Source organism: Lethenteron reissneri, chromosome 39 (assembly GCF_015708825.2).
Source record: "Lethenteron reissneri isolate LAM-NWPU_2019-01 chromosome 39, ASM1570882v1, whole genome shotgun sequence".
Classification (NCBI taxonomy): domain Eukaryota; kingdom Metazoa; phylum Chordata; class Hyperoartia; order Petromyzontiformes; family Petromyzontidae; genus Lethenteron; species Lethenteron reissneri.
Window position 1 is genome coordinate 474,613 of NC_083817.1, and position 20,517 is coordinate 495,129.

At 53.7% G+C, this 20,517-nt stretch overlaps 1 protein-coding gene across 3 annotated transcripts in view; it reads right to left on the reverse strand.

Annotated features, from left to right (window-relative positions):
• Positions 1-20,517, reverse strand: part of LOC133351919 (mitotic interactor and substrate of PLK1-like) — a 33,121-nt gene that overhangs the window by 8,063 nt on the left and 4,541 nt on the right. Inside the window, exons 1-2 of one of the 3 annotated variants that reach the window (XM_061567521.1) lie at positions 18,074-18,190; positions 1,417-2,346 (exon numbers count right to left, since the gene is read on the reverse strand). In XM_061567521.1, the coding sequence (XP_061423505.1) occupies positions 1,417-2,346; positions 18,074-18,094 (951 nt within the window). In that variant the 5' untranslated portion in view covers positions 18,095-18,190. Of the gene's footprint in view, positions 1-1,416; positions 2,347-8,928; positions 9,198-18,073; positions 18,191-20,517 lie in introns of those variants that run through there. The other 2 variants (XM_061567522.1, XM_061567523.1) reach the window with 2 other exon arrangements.

Genomic DNA, 20,517 nt, shown 5'->3' on the forward strand with positions numbered 1-20,517 from the left:
TTGTTTGCATTCACTGAAGCTGTGGTGTCTCTTAGTCTCGTTTTACAACCGGAGTGCATTTTCATAATTCCCCCTTCACGCGTTGGTTCCCATTATGGTTGTGCTCTCGAATGTCGAGGGGTCGAATGTCGGCGCAAGGGGTGACCGTGTGTCAGCACAACCTTGAGCCGTGTTTACGCCTAATCCCTTCACATCTCAAACACGCAACAATTCCTGCCCACATCCCCAACACACAGAGCCTAGACATGTCCCACTCGGGAACCTCTTGAGACATTTTACGTGGTCTTCAGGGCCACCTGCCTCTGACCAACTCACCCGGAATGCACCCGATCCCATCAAATCTCGGGATGAGTGAATTATCATCCACAAACAGTCCAGCCTCAACAGCTTCCTCGTCCCCTCCTCCATCACCGTGCCCATCACTCCAAATGCGTTGAGCGGCACCGACACTGTATTGCCCAGCACTCCTCTCTCGCTGTCCATGCAACCTAAACTAGAGATCACAGAGCGACCACTGCAGGCTGCGCTTCTTCAGCGGCGGAGGAACAGCAAAACTACACGACGTCTCTCGCGGAGCCCTCTCGTGGCCAGCAGACCGCGACTTGGCACTCAGCTCCTGAACACGTTGCTATGCCATCGTGCGCAAAAATAAAAGAGAACCTCCTCACTTCACCTTAGCAGAGTAAATGTCCTCGTTCCCCCATGACCTACTGAAACCCACGTTTCGCCTTCCTGTGAAGCCACAGCGTCTCAAGATGCTGTGGCATCCAGACGCCGAGATGCTGTGGCATTGATGCCGCCACCATCGAGACCGTGGCATCGAGACGCAGGCACTGAGACGCCGTCCGATTTCATCGTTGGGAGTTCTCATTGAGTGCTCCGCAGCCTCAGGCGTAACGGCGTTGTCGCGTCCACAATACCGCGTTGGCACTTCCAATCGTCTGGTCAAATCCCCGCAGATCTACGCCAAGTCGTCATTGTGGATTGGTTGGCCTCGCAGATTACAGGATTGAGGTAATCCGCTTTGGTGTAATTGGTGTTCTATGGAACAGCAGGTAGTTTTTTCAGAAATGGGCATTATATTATTAGCCACGCCTGCACACTCACAGTTGAAAAACAGGTCGCTCTAGGACATTGTATCTAGTTTAAGAACATTTAGATATAATCTAACTCGTAAGTTTGGTTGTGAAAATTGTTCTGCAACTTACCAGTGGCTGACAGAATAACAATTGTCTTTGGACGCTTGTACGCCCGACCACTGCAAAGGTTTGGATGGTGGAGGGCCTTATGAAACATATTGGGCCAGATTATTACGAGGCCGAAACCAAAAATCAATTCCCAATCGTAATATTCCCCACGAAAAACCTACGCGTTACGTTAATGCTGCGAAGAAGTATACAAAAGAGGCGTACATACATACATCTGCTGCTCCGCCAAACGAAACCTCCCATGGCTCGGGTAGGGAGCGGCGAGCGGGTGCGGCGAGCGTGGCAGCGCGAGGCGGGAGGACAACGCCGGCAGCGTCTTGATCTCCACCAGCTCGGCGCGGCTGCCGGGGCCACACGCGACGCCCGCCATCCCGCGCCGGCGCCGCAGGCTCTCCTCCCGCCGCAGCGACTGCCGGATCTCGCGCTCGATGGGCGTCTCAGGGGGCGTCTCGGGGGGCGTGCCGTCCGTCCGCGGCCCGCGCGGACTCCGCGGGGAGCCGGGAGACGCGGCGCTGTCGCCCGTGCTGGCACCGCCGCCGCCGTCCGGCCCCAGGTCTAGCGAGCCTCCGTCCGCCAGCGTCGCGTCATCCGGCGAGTCCGGGAACCGGTAACCCGAGTCTCCGTCGTCGTCGTCGTCCCCGTCGTCGCTGCGAGAGAGCGAGGACTTCCCGTCGCGCCCAGGCGAGCCGCTCGGCGCGTTCCAACCGGGAGGCGGCCCGCCGCCGCCGCCGCCGCCGGCGTCGTCGCGATCTCCGGCCGTGCGCCTGGGGGAGAGGGGAGCGGCCACCTGGCGCTCCGCGAGCAGCCACTGGCGCCGCGTGGCGGCGAAGGCGAGGCCGGCGCTCTCTCCGCCCGCGTCGTGGCCCTCGCCCGGCAGCCCGTTGGGCGTGGTGGTCGGCTCGGGGTCCCGTGGCCTGGCGGCGCTGGCCGCGCTCCCGTAGCGCAGCATCAGGAGTTGCTCCGCCGCCGCCTCGGGCTGCTCGCTGCTGGAATCGGCGGCTTCTATCTCAACCGCATGCAACTTTGTTGCTTGTAAATGTTCGATCTCCTGCTCTTCAAACGTGCTCAACACTCGCTTCTGCTTTTCCTGCTTCAGAAGCACGTCATCTTTGGGAATCTTGATATGAAGGTTGATTTTCTAAAAAAAAAAAACTCAAGTTACAGCATCATCGGTGCGCATGGTGATGGCACAGACAGACTCCGTCACTCACCCTGGCAGACTCGCGTGCATGTTTGGCCACTGGGATGTTTGCTTTAACGAAGATAGAGCAGACAATACATCTCCTTCCCATATCTGTCCCTCCACATAAGAAATAAAGTATAGTTTACACATGCCATCAGCCACACGGCTTTCTGGGAATGCATAAAATCTGCAGCATTGGTTCAGTAGAAGGCCATGCAGACGATGGGATTTGTCCTAAAATACTTTTATTTTATATGTGAGGAGAGGGGTATGTTAAGCAGACTATTTTCTGCTCGTGCTCTGCTGCAGTGTGTGAAGTAGGTTCCTGTGGATGGAGTTACGTGGTGTCGTCTGTGCACATTGTGCAGTGCTGGGCGGTATGCCGTCCGACCTGCTCGTTGCAGAGCCTCTGTGATCCCTCACACGCGGGCGTCATTGTCTACCCTTGAACAAAGAGATGAGCAGTGGTGGAGCGGTCAGCGCACCGAGCTACGAACTTGGCGACCAGAATTGATTCCCAGCCAGTGGAAAACATCGGTGGCGAGCGCCATCGGAACCGGTTCTGAGAATCCACTTCACCAACCAACACTAACCAGTGTGGTAGAGGTATGATCAAACATCACCAAGATCAACACGGATGTACAAAGGGACGTGACGATTATTTTGTGCACGGGCCACGCGAGAGGTGCGTTGAGCGCAGTTGGGGAGCTGTGCGCGACAGCGCTGCACGTGCTGTTCGTGCATTTTAAAAGGTGGCCTTCAAATACAAACACTGCACATCCTTCACATTGGGTATGCAGGGATCCGCTCCCAAGTAACTCAATGATCGAGATTAGGGATCGTGATTAGTTTAAAACAATGACTGTTTAATATAATTGTCCTCGTGTGTACAGCCCCGCTCTGTTAGTGCGAGCAGCGCACGCGCATACTTTGTGTCGCGTGAACATCATCGATTCTCGTACACATGGTCTGATGCATGCAACGCGAGCGTAATAGTTGCCTGTAATCGATGAATCGTTACTTGTCCACCGTACCACACGCTGACAATAAATGAAATCCCATTTCACTCATTCACACACGACATGTTGCTGTTCCATAATTTTTGTTCAAAGGCAAAATAATAACCAAGCAGCTGTTGCTCTCTTCTCACCAACTACGGAGCGAGAGCTTCCGGTCGGCTCCACGTCGGGACACTGCAGTGCTGGATCAGTGCTGGATCAGTGCTGGATCAGTGCTGGATCAGTGCTGGATCAGTGCTGGATCAGTGCTGGATCAGTGCTGGATCAGCCACAGGCCAGGGGCGAGCGCCCGTAAAGCCTGCGACCTCCTCACTGCAGCATCTCCACCATCGACCAGCAACTCGCTGCGAATGCCCCGCGAGGGTAGTTGTATGTCAGAAGCTAAGCAGAATGTAGCCTGGCCGGGTGGTATGATCGGTGGTCGCCAGTGCTTGTCGGCTGTTTGACGCACGGGGCTGAGATGGGACCCGGAGGTGGCCGGGATGGGCGTTGTCCCTCGCACGCGTGGATTCGTTCAGGGAGCTCTGGTTTCCTCTCATATGAAGCCAAACACTCACTTATGAGATTGGCCAAACATCTCGAAGCAGGACCTACCTAAGCAGTCGCGAGCCTCAATGAGGTTTTCTTGGGTAAATAATTGGCACTATTTGACGACTACCGATCATTATCTATGCGGAATGGCCATGCGACGCTTGTGGTGCCCCTAATTCCGAGCTCGCCGCTGCTCCGAGCCAGCACAATCCTGGCCCTGTGTGGCGAGGAGAAGCCTGCTCAAACCACCCACTGCCACCCCACCGATCTGGCAGCTCAATAATATCCTTATCGCAGCATTCCATTTTTGCACTCTGCACCTCTGGTATGACAACATATACAATGTTCACGAGATGTCACAATTTGTGTGCATGTGCCCAAGGCTGTGTATAAAGCTGCTGTTTATGAGATGTAGTGCACAGCAATTAAAAACTAACTCGTTACAATAATTTTTGTTCTCCTTTTCAAAGTTCCTATATATTCAAATTGGGCATATGGACTGGTTCAGATAGTAGAATCGTGCTTTTGCTGTCTTGTGAAGGGATGAAACATTTTCATTTGCAACCCTCGCAGCCAGCAGCTGCACCACCCTTCGTCAGAACGGCTCAAGAAGACGAGGTGACGACGGGACGACATCGGAAGTCACCGACTCAACATTCTGTATCCACACGAGGCTGCACCTTCCCAAATCCCTGCGCAGAGTGCACGGAAAGTAGATTAAAACAACAACTGTATTTCCCGGTTCTGGAATAAGTCAAGCTAAGTGAACAAAAATAAATCAACGATCTTCTCGTTATTCATGTTGGTGTGGCCGCGCTGAGCCCAGCAACTCGCCGCTTTGGCCTTTGAGCCGCAGCCACCTGCAGTTGCCAGGGCGTGTTTATGGAGAAAAGCTCCAACTAATCTAGTGGCGGCTGCTGCTGCTGCTGCTCCGCATGCGGAAAATGTGCAGAAGTAAATGCGAGTAGCTTCCAGTCGCGAAACTTAAACCGGCAGCGCACGGGGAGAGGCGAGCCCCGCCATGCAAGCGAGTGCGGGGCAGGTAACTCACACCTCAACCGGCCCACGGCTCAGGGGTTCCCGGAGTGAGAACCAGGGAAGGATTACAGAAGAAACCAGTTCATCGGGTGGAGGGAGATTATCACTTTACATCGCTCCAGTTACATCGCCGGTCGCCGCTCACGACGCAAGGCGCACAGTGCATGGGGCACACACGACATCCTGGAGCGGACGATCCTGGACTTTTCGGCTCGCCTGGTTCGTACTTGGATGGGTGAGCGCCAGGGCGAGCGCCAGGGTGAGCGCCAGGGTGAGCGCCAGGGTGAGCGCCAGGCGTTGGCGGCGGTGGTGCCGTGTGTCTCCCACTCGTGTGGAGCGACACGCGCGCTGGGCTTTCTCCGGTATCCTCCTCCTCCCACACGGTCGCCAAACTCTTGTGAGAGGAATTGGCCAAACTTCCAAATGCAGGACCCTCCCGAAAAGAGCATTTTGACTCCGTGAGCTCTCCCGGGTTAACGATTGCCACAATTATTCTTTATGCCACTCAAATCACAACAGCGAGAAGACACGGAGATCACCTCCTACGTCACACGGGGATGCCGTAAAATGTGTCGTGTTCTCAGTAGTTTACAATGCTGAAGCTATCTCTTGGAACATTATTGTTTTTCCACCACGACACGATAAAACATTACACTCTGCTGTGCAAACTGCAAAGTGTAGCGTTATCAGATGATCAGCAATGCAGCGAGCAGAGTTGCGAGCTCAGATTGGGTGGAGTGCAAACTCAGCACATCACTGGTCCGGGATTGAACAATGAGGCCACGCTCGTGGTAATTCAACAGTGGTTGGATAGACCGGCTTCTACACATCACGGCTACGATGGCCGGAGGTCAAAAATAACAACACGAGTGGCAGCCAAGGAATGGGACGTGTCCAAGAGCACGTCCACCCAAAGAGATGGAGCGATGAAATCAGCTCGTGTGCAGGTGGCTGGTACACTTCTGCATCGCAACATCGTGGGAGATGGCGGTGGCCTTCATCCGCCAGCAGTGGATCGACCATGGCTGCTGCTGCTGCCGCGAGTGGTGAAATGGATGACGTCGTGGAGGCAGCGTGGGAGGCCGCGGGTCCCTGGGCCACGCGCTTCACGCACGAGCGGCGTCCCCATGGCTCACGATGCCCCCCCCTCCTCACCTGATCGCCCGCGGCGAAACCAAATAAGTGCAGGGCTGCCCCCGACAGCGAGAGCGGTTATGAGCCACACACCCCACTCACTCACCACTCACTCACTCACTCCACACACCCCACTCACTCACCACTCACTCACCACTCACTCACCACTCACTCCACACACCCCACTCACTCACTCCATATACTCACCACTCACGCCACACTCATGTTACCACACTCACCACTCCACGCCCACTCACTCACTCCACACACCCCACTTACTCACTCACCACTCACCCACCACTCACTCCACACACCCCACGCACTCACTCCATATACTCACCACTCACTCACGCCACACTCATGTTGCCACACTCACCACTCCACGCCCACTCACTGGCCCTGCATGCGGATCGCAGCCCCGCAGGTTGTGAAACGTGCCGAGTGTGTGCGTGCCGAGTGTGCGCGTGCCGAGTGTGCGTGCCGAGTGTGCGTGCCGAGTGTGCGTGCCGAGTGTGCGCGTGCCGAGTGTGCGCGTGCCGAGTGTGCGCGTGCCGAGTGTGCGCGTGCCGAGTGTGCGCGTGCCGAGTGTGCGCGCCGAGTGTGCGCGTGCCGAGTGTGCGCGTGCCGAGTGTGCGCGCCGAGTGTGCGCGTGCCGAGTGTGCGCGTGCCGAGAGTGTGTGCGTGCCGAGAGTGTGCGTGCAACTGCGTTGGCAAGTTGAGAGCGGTGGTGACCGCACTGCGCTACCAACCCGGGTTCAATACCCACCGACGACCAAAAACAGTGGAGAATATTGAAACCTGTCCTCGGTCTCCCCAAAGTCAACTCAGCCTTAAACATTAACAGCTGATATGGTGAGTAATCATCAGCACTGGGGAGAGACAAAGGCGGCTCGGCGTGGCCATGCGCTCCCCCCCACCCCCTCGTGTGCAGGGCTGACCTTCAAAAGTGCTCCTAAAAAGCACTTGTCCCAACAGTCTGTAAACGGATTTTCGGGGGAGCTTCGTCTTTGTTGGCAACTTACTCTGCCGCTGTAGTGTTGTGAGCTCGGCGGAGTTACTCAGAAGTACAACAGAATCACAGCGAACATGAATTCTGTAGCTACAGCGACGACTGCCAACTGGTAAAAACTAAACTATGTTTTTAATTTGATCAGGTAAGGACCACGAGCTATTTAGGTATTTTTTTCAAATGATAGCTCAACGAAGTGGCTTATCATGTGTACATTTACAGCAGCCAAATACTGTAATCAAATGTGATGGAAAAACCTGAGGCCAAAATAAAAATCCACGCGACCACGGGGAGAGATATGAAAACTCCAAATATACAGGCGTCAGGGTCGGGATCAAACGCACGGTGGTCTCCTGTACACCAGGCGATGCAGTTAACATCTCGCCAGCTTAGCACCCCTAACTCTTCCGTTCTCTACCTTGTCACCCTGTCCGATCTTAGAAGAATACATTACAGTTCTGCTACATTGGGATGTTTGGCCAAAACCAATTACCTTTATTTTTAGCTCTCGGAATAAACTATAGCACCTGGAGAAAATCCATGCAGAACAGAGGGAGAACATACAAGCTCACTCTGTACAACAGAGGAGAACATACAAACGCCTTGACACACTTTTGGGGCAAGTGCTGTTAGCGAGCACCTATTGAAGGCCGCCACAGCACTCGAGGGGTTTGGTGGCCAGCATCGCGCCCGGCCGCCTTTGTCCCCGAGTCACCACGTTTACACACAGCACCGGGTACTAAGTTAAGGCTGAGTCGACCTACGGGAGGCCCAGGACCGGTTCAGATATTGGTCAATGATGTTGATCGTGAGCGGAAGTTCAAACCACGCTAACCAGAGCACCACCGCTCCCCACACCTATGAATATGCCACATTCGGTTAAATTGAATAGGGAATAACAACAACAACAACAACCGCTCGTCCATGCCAGGTGCACTGACGCCACGTTACGTGTCGAATGCCCGCTGGCAGGTCAGGGGACAGACCCAGGCGCCACAGGTTGACCGAGATGAATGGCAGACGCCCCAAATGCGCTCCCCAGTTAGCGGTGAGCGCCGCTCCTCCGCTCGTGCCGGAGGGCGACTGACTTCAACTCACAAGCAGCGTGCTTCACGAACCTCCTCCACACAGGCCGATGTTAACGCTGCTGGTACCGGTCATGGGCAAGTCCACCGAGCTCCACATCCTTCTGTAGCACGCGAGCCCACCACCGCTTCCCCAGCCCGTGCGGCGCAGGGAAGGCAGAACTCTCTCTCACACGCGCGCAGCCATCGCCCCTTCACGTGAATCAGGGCACGATGGCGAACCCGCTCGATCGTGACTGTACCCGCGACCGCGCAGGGCGGGCCTATTGTTCTCCGCGCGAGTACGGATTGTTACAACATCTCTTGCCAACCATCACCGCATCGTCATTATAGAAGTATAAATAAGTATTACAGTACAGTATTGGGATATACACTCTAAAACAGCAACCGCTTTTCATCAATAGAACTCAGCACTCCGATTAAGCAGGTGAGCTACTTTGTTTAACCAGGTGAGCTCCGAATGATCTCTCATCTGGTTAAACACTCAAACTAAAACTAAAAACTTAACTAACTCAAACTAAAACTTAATGCTCGCAATAATTCCACTTGTTGGCCACAGGAAACCACAGCTGAAGGCGACACGAAGAGATTAACCAACAGCAGCAACGCCACCTGACGAGCCACCACAACAACTCCCCACAAAGCGCGGCGGCTGTGACACCTCGCAACTCGGGCGGGTGAAGAAGCCCCGCGCAGCTGGGACGGCGGGGTCCGTCCGTACCTCGGGTGAAGCCTGCGGCGGGTGCAGTGCCCGGCCCCGTGCCTCTCAGCATCAGCGTGGCTCTGGCTCTGTGACTCAGCCGCGCCGCGCGTGCGGAGTCGCCACGCCTCCTCCTCCTGCTGCTGCTGCCGCTGCCTCCACGTCGCTGCGGCGGCCAATGGAGCGTGGCGAGCGGCAGCGGCAGCAGCGCCACTCCCCGTGCGAGACCGGCGCTGCCGCCGCCCACTCCGATTCCACACTCGGAGCGATTTCCTGCTCACCTCCCATTTACTGCACCTGCAGAGCCAGTGATGGGAAATTCCACATGCATGTGGCGGGGACGAGTATATCCAGATGACAACTGGCCGTTGGCTTCACCGCAAAGCAGTACTAGTTTTATCGACCCTGGAAGGTGCATGCGCAGCGTTAACCCTCGGCCAGGAGTTAAACTCACAACCTTCCACTCGCGAGCCGCTCGCTGTCCCGCCGAGGCAGCTGCCAGCCGGGCCGACCACCTCGGAGCTTCTCTCGGCTCGCGTGGACGGCCCCTCGCCACTGACGCCAGGCCGAGTGGCGGCCTGCGCTTTGGGTCCCCAATGTAAAACACCGAGTATGATCGAACGCTCGCTGTATTAACACAACATAATAAACATAGTAATGTACAGCCCTGTGCTAATCCACTGCTGGATGAGGGCCTCCCCACGCCGGTCAGTCAAGGTCGGTGCGAGTCGCTGCAGGTTCAGATTGTAGTCGCCACTGATGTTAGCTGTCCCTGGGACTCCAACTCAGGTTTACAGGTCGAGTTTGTGAACCACACCAAACTTGTATCCAAAGTCGTGAGATGATGAATAACATGTCAACAATTATAATGAAAAGGACCCGTGGCGCACCTACGAGAGAACATTCATTGGAATTGAGACTAAACTTCAGATGAGAGGGAGTTCATGTGATGTTTTACTATCAGATGTAAATACTGGAAATCGCATAGAAAATTGTAAACAAATTTTAAAATGGGCAAATTGATGGGCGTGTATGCATGTGTGTGCCCAGCTGAGAGCTCAATAAAGCCATGTGCTTCTGTGTCAAGGGAAACCTGAGATATAAAAGGAAATGTTAGCGCAGGTGACACAACACTAGCGAAATGTCAAATACCATAGATAGCCTCTTACAATGGATGGAATAGCAGTCAAAATGTTTTCCAATAGAAAGTATGAACACATGTCGGTAAATATAAACAAAATATCGACTATATAGGCTGGAATGAAATGTTCAACAGCATTGAGATTCAGATTGTCCAAGCAGTGAATCCATGTAAGAAAATCACTCTGCTGATGATGAAACATTGGTTGTTAAAACTGGTCAAAAGTTTTCTTGTTTTGAACCAATGCTGTTGATGTGGCTAATGGGATATGTAAAAAATACTGTATTTGTTTATTTTTTCTTGATTTGAAGCTTTCGTGACTGCAGGAATCCAAACTCTTGGTTCTTTCGCTAAAGTTACGTAGGTAGAAAAATAAAATAAAAAATAATATATGACGACGTTTCGATCGCAACACAAGCGGTCGTCCTCAGGCGGAAACAATAATCCAGCAGTGGAGCTGCTGAACCAGGAGGAACACAGCGAGAGAGCCGATACAACAAGAGGTTATATATGTGGCGAAGGGCAAGCAGGCGGGATCCGAGCTGAAAAGGAATTCCATCCCCGCACGCAAGCACCTACGTGACTTTACCGACAGAACCAAAGAGTATGTATATATGTTTTATGTGGAGGGTTGAAAATGTGATTATTTATCCAGCTGGTCAAACGTCGCTAAACGTGGGAGAGACATCAAGTCGCCCCAGGTCCCGACGCTTCCCGGCACGCATTGCGGCTCCTGTGGCTGAGCTCGGGCCTCTGTGTGGCTCCACAGCAGCAGCAGCAGTGCCAGGTAATCCCCGTGGTGGAGGCGGGGCGACTCCAGGCTGACATCCACTAATGCGGCTCCCGCAGTCCTCCGCTCATCGACCTCTGGGCTTGGTGACAGCGAGTGTCAGTCACGCGACATCCACATGCACTGGAGTCGATCTGGGTCTATCAAAACTACGCAGTACTCTGCGATAAAGTTCAACACAACACCACCAGATCTCAGCATAAATTCATTCCTGCCACCCGAACACAGACAACCCTAGCAGAGACACAGCCCAACACTCCTCCACGGCCATGCGTGAATCAATGCAGTCGGTGTCAGTCACAAAACGGTCACACAATATATTTACATTTACAAAACAACCGCGTGTGAGTTGCTGTATCCACCGAACTTGGGATGCACCGTCTTCCTTTGCTTCGCGTGGACAACGCGGCATCTGCGGGAGTTGTGGGCAGTGCCATGCCCACCGCTTTCTGCTCCCCTAACACTGGTGTTGGCACAGCCAGGGCATTTACTAAACTTGGCCACTGCTATTGGCTCCAGAAATGTCACAGAGTAAGGTTGTGAATACAACCCAGGCCTACGTGTATTGGAGCGCATCGCCACTCAAATGACTGCTGCAGTGAAACTCATTTTATCCGTGGGGATGTAGGGACGCTGTTGGTTGATTAGAATCTTCCACATAATCGTTATCATCATCATCATCGCTTTGCCCAATAACTAACGCCAAAAAGTGTGAAAACAAACGAGAAATAAATTGGGCCGCGAGTGTGTGCGCATGTCGAACTCTCGTGAAATGTCCCACTTCCACAAACGCACTCACCCGCTCTTGAACACACACAAAGACAAAGATCCCCAGTATAGGCATAACAGACTGTTGGGACAAGTGCTGTGAGCGAGCACCTATGAAGGCCGGCACGGCACACGTGGGGGTGGGTGGCCAGCACCACGCCCGGCCGCCTTTGTCTCCTTATTGGCGATGTTTACACACTGCACCATATACTCATTTGAGGCTGAGTCGACCTAGGGCAGGCCCAGGGCGTGTTCGAACATTCGCGACTGTTATTGGTCATGAGCGAGAATCGAACTCGGGTCGCTGGGTTCAGAGTGCAGCACGCTAACCTCTACATTACCGCTCACACACAAGCACACACACGCACACACACACGCGCACACACACACACGCACACACACACACGCACACACACATACGCACAGACACATACGCACACACGCGCTCACACACACGCGCACACACACATACGCACAACAACAACAACCGCCATTCGCCACTAAGTGGCGGTGACGTCACCACGACGCTTGTGCCAGGCCATGTGCACCTTGAGGCTACGTGAAGTGTCGAACGCCCGCTGACAGGAGGTCACGGGGCAGACCCAGGTGCCACGGGTCGACTGACCGAGATGACCGAGATGACTGGCTGATTCACCACCTGTGCCCTCTACTGTACCAACTTGCTGTGCTTTAGCCCCCCGGCGCTCCGCTCGTTGTTGTGAGCGTCGCTCCTCCGCCCTCCGTTGTTGTTGGAGGGCGACTGCCTCCAACTGCCCAGTAGCGTCCTTCACGAGCCTCCTCCACTGAGGCCGATCTTGACACCGCTGGTACCAGTCATCGGCAAGTCCACTCAGCTCCACGTCCTCCTGTACCACATCACTCCATCTCTTCTCTAGCCCGTGCCGCGCCCGTTTAGCCCCTCGATCCGGCCGAACAAAAGCTGTTTAGGCATGCGGTGGCTGGGCATGCGGGCTACATGACCCAGCCAACGCAGCCTTGTCTGCCGGAGGAGCTCACCGATGGGACTTTGCCCAGATCTTTCAAGGATGTGTGAGCTCCTCACAAAATCCAGCCTGGTTAAACCCAGGATGAATCGTAGGCAGGCCAGCCTAAATGTTTCCAACCGGCGAAGATGCTCCATTAGGGGGGTCCACGTTTCGCAAGCGTAGAGAAGGGAGGGAATGACCGTGGCCGAGAAGACCTGAAGCTTCGTGCGGAGCGACAGACCAGGTAGCTTCCACACAGCATTACGCAACCGATGAAAAGATATTGCCGCTCGACTGATTCGGAGTGAGACCTCTGCTGATAAACTGGAGCCGGTCATAAGCACACTGCCCAGGTATGGGAAACTCTCCACTCTCTCCACAACTGCCCCATCACCGATTGGGAGTTGTGGGGGTGGAGTGTCCGATAGTACAAAATACCCAGGCAGGTGCTTAGTTTTGGTGGGGCTGATGGTAAGGCCCCACCTCTTAGTGGCACGCTCCAGTCCCAGCAGCAGCGTCTCCAACTCCTCTTCTGAATGAGCAGCTATTACCAAATCATCGGCATACATAACGTGGTTGACCAATAGGGAGCCATCCCTTGATCGCACCCGGGCGTCGATCAGCCTCCCATTATATCTGTACCAAATGGAAATTCCCCCGGTATAGCTATTGAAGGCTTCACGAACTACGCAGTCGAAATAGATGTTAAATAATGTGGGAGCCAGAGGACATCCCTGTCGCACCCCAAGGTGTACAGGGAAAGGCTCCGACTCCCGGCCACGTAGTTTTACCCGGGCCCGCTCACCATCATGAAGGTCCTTAATGATCGTGAGCAGAGGGTCAGGGACTCCGAAAGCACGAAGAACAACCCAGAGCCCAGGCCTACTGATGGTATCATAGGCCTTGACCAGGTCAATAAAGCAGAGATGTAGGTCTTTTTGGAATTCCCTACACCTCTGCTGTAGCAGACGGACAGAAAATATGGCATCTGTGCAGGACTGCCCTTTCCTGAAACCGCATTGGGGCTCCGCAAGCCTCTTCTCAGCGTGCCTAGCAAGGCGATGTTGAATAATCCTTGCCAGGACCTTTCCCGGCACACTGAGGAGTGAGATGCCCCTGTAGTTGTTACAGTCTGTGCGGTCCCCCTTCTTAAAGAGGGGGACCACCAGGGCATCCTTCCAATCCTGCGGTACCCGTCCAGCGGTCCAGACTGTTGTTATGATGTCATATAGGGCAGTCTGTGCACATACGCACAGACACATACGCACACACACGCGCACACACACACGCGCATACACACGCGCACACACACGCGCACACACACGCGTGCACACACGCGCGCACACACGCGCACACACGCGCACACACATACGCGCACACACACGCGCGCACACACACACGCGCACACACATACGCGCACACACACACGCGCGCACACACGCGCACACACACACGCGCACACACACACGCGCATACACACGCGCACACACACGCGCACACACACACGCGCATACACACGCGCACACACATACGCGCATACACACGCGCACACACACGCGCACACACATACGCGCACACACGCGCGCACACACGCGCGCACACACACGCGCACACACACACGCGCACACACACACGCGCACACACACGCGCGCACACACGCGCACATACACACGCGCACACACACGCGCACACACACACACGCGCACACACACGCGCACACACACACGCGCGCACACACACGCACACACACGCGCACACACATACGCACAGACACATACGCGCTCACACACATACGCACACACACATACGCACACACACATACGCACACACACACACGCACACACACATACGCACACACACACACGCACACACACACACGCACACACACACACGCACACACACATACGCACACACACATACGCACACACACATACGCACACACACACACGCACACACACACGCACACACACGCCCCTCTAGGTCGATTGACAGACGGCGTGGCCAAGTGCTGTTGAGAGAGGAGCGATGCACCAGGCGGGGTGGGTATGGCCAGCACCACACCTGGTGGTGGCATTTGTCTCCCCAGTGCTGATGTTCACACCCCATACCAGACACCAGGTGCACATTTAAGGCTGGATCGACCTAGGAGGGATTCAAAACTGGTTAGGATATCGCTGAACACTGATGCTAGCCGTGCCTGGGAGCACACATTTCCCACAGCACCCTGACCCTTCTCAAGTCTCGCACACACGCCCCTCGCCCTGTAACCGCGTGCTTCGTCACGCCGCACGCCTGTGCCCTCTTGGCCGCTTTGAAAAGCTGCACATCTGAGACGCGTGCGTGGGGATTTGTCGCATTGTCTCCTTCTAAGGTTGCCACATTTTCGACTGTAGACCAAACGCGGTCATTTTGTCTCAAGCAGGCCGAGGTCTACCGACACCGTGCTGTATGCTGTGAGAACGTTCATCGCCCGTTCTCGGTATAAACCAGTCCCTGCCAAGTGAACACAATTGCCGATTCGGGTGCAGGTTGGCAACCCTCCTCGCATACATTCTGATGTATTAATAACAATATTCGCATTTATACGATGCTTATTAAACGCCTCGGCAAATGTGAAGCAGATGGCGGGTAGTATGTATTGATGAATACCGCTGGGCAGTATTAACCAGGGCGCCCTACTGGACTCGAACTACAGCCTCAACAGGAAGTGGTGAACGCGCTCCCGCTGGGGTGCGCCACCGCCACCCCGGTCACACGGAACGCCGCAAACGACTCGCGCGCGTGCTCCAGCCGTGGCCACGTGGGTCCCCGCGGCGTTACTATGGACACCAACATTCCCAGCCATCCTGCGTTACAACTGTACATGCACGACAGCCACCACCGCCACCACCGCACGTATCCGCAGTGTGCAGCCCTCTCGACACTTGGTGACATTTCAATGCGATTGTCAGGATGGAATTCAGGGGTGCGATCCGCGGGGTATCGATTGCATTCCCGCTGACGAACTCCTGTGCGTCATTATCGCACCACGCCAACGGGCTCGATGCGGTTGTATGCTGCCCAGAGTTGCCACCTGTCCGGGTGTTAATTGGCAGCAGCGTCCTGGTGGCAGGAATTGATGTGGGCCGAGATGACGATGACGCCTGTTACGCAGGAGAGCCTCCGTCTCGAGACTCGTTTTGCCAGCAGGGTCCTGCCACGTTTTCGTGGTAGGGGCGATGTCATTTTACAGTTCGTTACCTGGGGTGCCGTTCTGGCCTTAATAGGTGCTCGCTAACAACACTTGCTCCAACAGTCTGTTAAGGCTATAATAAGGGGGATCTTTGTCTTTGCGCTGGACATCGGCCTCCGTGGGCATCACCACCACGTTTGGGTAAATGAATGAGCTCGACACGAGGTACTTGCACGTACCTCTGGAGAGGGCGGGTGCCTAATATTGTAGCCGTTGCTTAATCCCCGCTGCCATCGCCACCCTCAATGCCAACTGACCACCTCTGAGAACATGTCTATCAATCTTCCAACATTTACAAAACAAACACTCCACTCATTGTAAAACCCAACCCTCCTCTTTCAGCTTCCTCTATCAAAACGAATACCACCGCTCCCCTCTCTCATCGTTGGGGAGACCAACACCCACAACAGCCACATGTTATTTAATTCCTCCATTCAAATTCTTCTTTAACATCACCAATCTCTCACTTCACTGTGGCTTTTTATATTCCCCGTCAACTTTACATTGCCACCTGCAATACCACAAGTACACGTGATAACAGATTGCAGGATTATATTACTGCCACGATTTGTATACACTATTATAGATTTCACACCACATTCTCAAACTTCCAAAGTCAATGTGCTCCTTACATCACTGCATGGTGCGTTCTACCGCTCATGGACACTTGTACAAATTAGAATCACATTCATATTCTTGGTTCTTTCGGTAAAGTCGCGTAGAAGGGAAGTAATAAAATAATCGAAACGTCGTGAGAATTTTTAGTTGTATTTTTATTATTTTATTATTTCCCTTCTCCGTGATTTTACCGAAAGAACCAAGAATATGAATCCCTGCAGTCACGAAAGCTTTAAATTAGAATCATGTGTTATTGTGCATTATTAGAGCATTAATAATGTATTTAAAGGGGTTTACGAGGTATTCATATAAAACAATTTAATGCCATCTTAAAGGAAAGTACATAATCCAACGATTCTACTGTATTTTATGACAATAATGACTATTTTTATTTTATGTGGCGCTTTCGTGCAAATTTATCTCAAGCATGTGTAGCTCGTAGAGTATTCTCACGGAGGCGCTGGAAACTCCAGGCAAGCAGGAAGGCAGCCAGACCTGGCGCCAATGCTTATCCAAGCTCTGCCATCCTATATTGAGATGTTTGGTCAACTCCAGTGTCTATACGTGGAACAATTACTGATTGACTTCCTTGGAAGATATTTTGCCCCACGTAAACTGTACATCTGTGAAAAATATCTTTATAACTCATCGGATTCCTCCAGTATAAATAAATATTCTGATTCTGAATTGGTCAAGCTTAAATCACTAACTGCCACCACTACAAAAATCGGAATTATTGCTCGAACCTGAGAAGCCCGATGGAGAATTCCGCCTGTCGTTCCCACACCACAGTGCCGTAAGAAACTCTGAGAAACACCCACCGTGGGCGCTTTCACAAGCCCCAGCTGTGGCTCATGCCGAGCAAGTCAAACACAACTCGAGCGCGGCCATTCAATTCTCTTTTAAATGTGCATTCACACAAACAATAGGAAAACCAACAAATGGGCGGAATAAAGGCAGCGGTGTGCACAAGGTGAGCCTGTACAGATGACGACGAAGCCCTGGGAAAGGCACCGTGCTGAGACTGAGGTCTTTCACAAACATTCTCATATACTGCCAACAGCACTGTAGCTCCATCTATCCATATTACTACAACACACCACACACAACACGCGCCGCCATGTCACGACACACAGTACATTACTCGCCTATGACCAAATCACCGGGATCATTCAGACATCTGTCTGATCTCATCAGGTGCTGGAGCCTGGATAGTGCTAGGATGGGTGGCTACCATGCATAACAGGTGTCCTTTTCTTGCTGTGGGCCACTACTGCATGGGAAGCAGAAAGCAGAACACGAACATTTATGCTTGCATTGAACAGTACTATGCTACAACAATCACTAACGCGCACTGACCAGCATGATGAAGCAAAGTTAAACAACTCCCCGCGACCCGCACGGTGTGGGGAGGCCCCCGTTCAGCAGTGGCTTGGCACAAGGGCCGTACACGCGCAAATATGACCATGGCACGTGATGTTTACCGGTAGAACCGTGGCAGGGTCTGTGTGCTGGAAATTCAATATGAATGCGAGCCAGCCGACAGGTCCCACTGCCTGTACTAACGGCACGTGGATGAATAATTCAGCACGGGACACGCACTCGTGCACGCACTGGCCACACGGACTCACCTCAAAATGCTCACCGTCCATGCCGGGCTTCACGTCTATTTACTCAACGCAATCAAGGGTGGAAAATGTCCGAATGCCGGAGACCGTGCCCAAGCGAGACCGTGCCGCGAAAAGCTCAACACGAGCGGGGAAAGCGCCGCTCCTCTCACAAATGGCGTGGCATCCTCGCAAAGCGCCCAGTGTCCTGCGACAGCTGGCCAGACAACAAGATGAGATTATCACCTGGCAAATCCCTTCGTCTTTTACCAAAATTAGAGTGCTAATCCCAAACATATAAAAACCAATTGCTTTAATCTCCCTCTGGCTGATTAGAGCCTGGAGGAGGTCAGGTGACCTCAGGACTTGGCATGTTGCTGGCCCCCGTCAAAGCCACCGTGAGTGGTTGTGTGCGACTGGCCAGTTGTGTTAATCGCCGACTGTTACAGCCAAATAACTAACTCGGATTCCTCCAGGATAAATACGTAAATATTGTGATTGTGAACATTACTGCCTTGTACATCAGAGGAGTCAGATCTAGAAACTTCACGAGGTGGGGTCGGTCCCGAAATCTGAAGCTTCGTAAATAGGGCCCTACGTGAGTCTAAAAATAACATTCAAATTGCTCTCACTGCATGGAAATATCAACAACATTGCAATTGTCGGGATTCAAGGCCGGGTGGTAGGGGGTTTACCCCCTCGCCACCCCTTGGATCTACCACTGCTGCATGTCTACAATAACATGAACAAGATGTTTACTCTGCAGACGATACAATGGCTACTCTAATACTTTAATCACCAGCTTGCCTTTTTAAAACAAATCCTTAAACAACAAATTAAAATTTGTTTTAACCAACGGCTTTAGACAACGCGCAACAATCGTTGTCGGGTTTCAGATCCCACGTTTCTCCGTTGTAAGAGAACAATGCGCGGGACAGCGGTCGGTTTGTTAACACGGAGGGCACAAAAGACGACACTGGCGCTGTAATCCACACCTGGATGTCCCCGTGGACAGCAGGGTTGCTGTGTCACCAGGTACACATTCACACCCGAGTGCACAGGAATGTGTTGACACCGATGCTGGGGGCATGTCCAGCCACAGTCTAAGTACACACTGCAGGGTATTAAAGGCCATTAAGCCAGTCACTCGGGTGTAATGATTATTGGTCAAATATAGATTTTAAGCCGAAGATTAGTGCTTAAAATCGCGTGTAAGAATCAATGTTTTTAGATTCGTGTATTGCAAATAATGGATTCATCCCACCACTAGTGGCCGTCATATTTAGCAGTAATGCTAAAGAATGTAATCGTGATCTCTGAATCATACCGATCGACAGAACCGCCCGGAGAGTGGTGTGGAGGTGGTGGTGGGTGGGTGTGGAGCTGGTGGAAGGTGCAGGTGGTGGGTGGAGGTGGGGGGGGAGTGGTGCAGCGTTACACCCGCGCCGGTGACCGCGGCTCCAGAGATGAAGCTCAGAGTGCTCGCCACGGGTGGGCAGCGGCCGAACGGGCCCCGCGAGGTGTCACGTGTCACCTGTGCCCACGGGGGCAGCGCGAGCAGAGCGCCACTCAGCAGAGGGGCAGGCGCGCGCACCGACACCGCAGCGCGCGCGCCTGCCCACGACGACGCCGGCCACGATGCGGTGGTGATGTCACCACGGTGCTTGTGCCAGGCTGGGTGCAGCTTGAGGAGGAGGCTCGTGAAGGACGCTGCTGCTGGGCAGTTGGGAGGCAGTCGCCCTCCAGCAACAACGGAGGGCAAGAGCATAACAACGAGCGGAGCGCCGGGCCGATAAATCACAGCGAGTTGGCACAGTAGGGGGCACAGGTGGTGCATCAGCCAGTCATCTCGGTCATCTCAGCCAATCGACCCGTGGCACCTGCTGGGTCTGCCCCGTGATCTCCTGCCAGCGGGCGTTCGACACTTCACGTGGCCTCAAGGTGCACATAGCCTGGCACAGGCGCCGTGGTGACGTCCCGCCACGTAGTGGCGAATGGCGGTTGCTGTTGTTGCACCATGAGGCAACGTAAAGTGTCGAAGGCTCGCTGACAGGGGGTCACGGGACAGACCCAGGTGCCACGGGTCGACTGAGATGACTTGCATAGGTACCACCTGTGTTCCACACTGTGCGACTCGCTGCATTTTAATCTCCTGCAGCTCTGCTCGTTGTGAGCGTCGCTCCTTCGCCCCCCGTTGTTATTGGAGGGCGACTGCCCAGTCGCGTCCTTCGCGAACCTCCTCAACAGAGGTCGACCTCAACACCGCAGGTACCGGTCATCAGCAAGTCCACTCAGCCCCACATCCTCCTGTACCACGTCAAATGGAGGCCCTGAATCACGATAATTGATTCCCTGGGTAGAGGGTGAATCGTTCCACCTCCACTGTGGGAGAGTACCCATCGTTTGGCTTGCGGTGCTTGACCGGGACACTTGCCTCGCCTCCACACAGCTGTACGTCGTCTCTCATC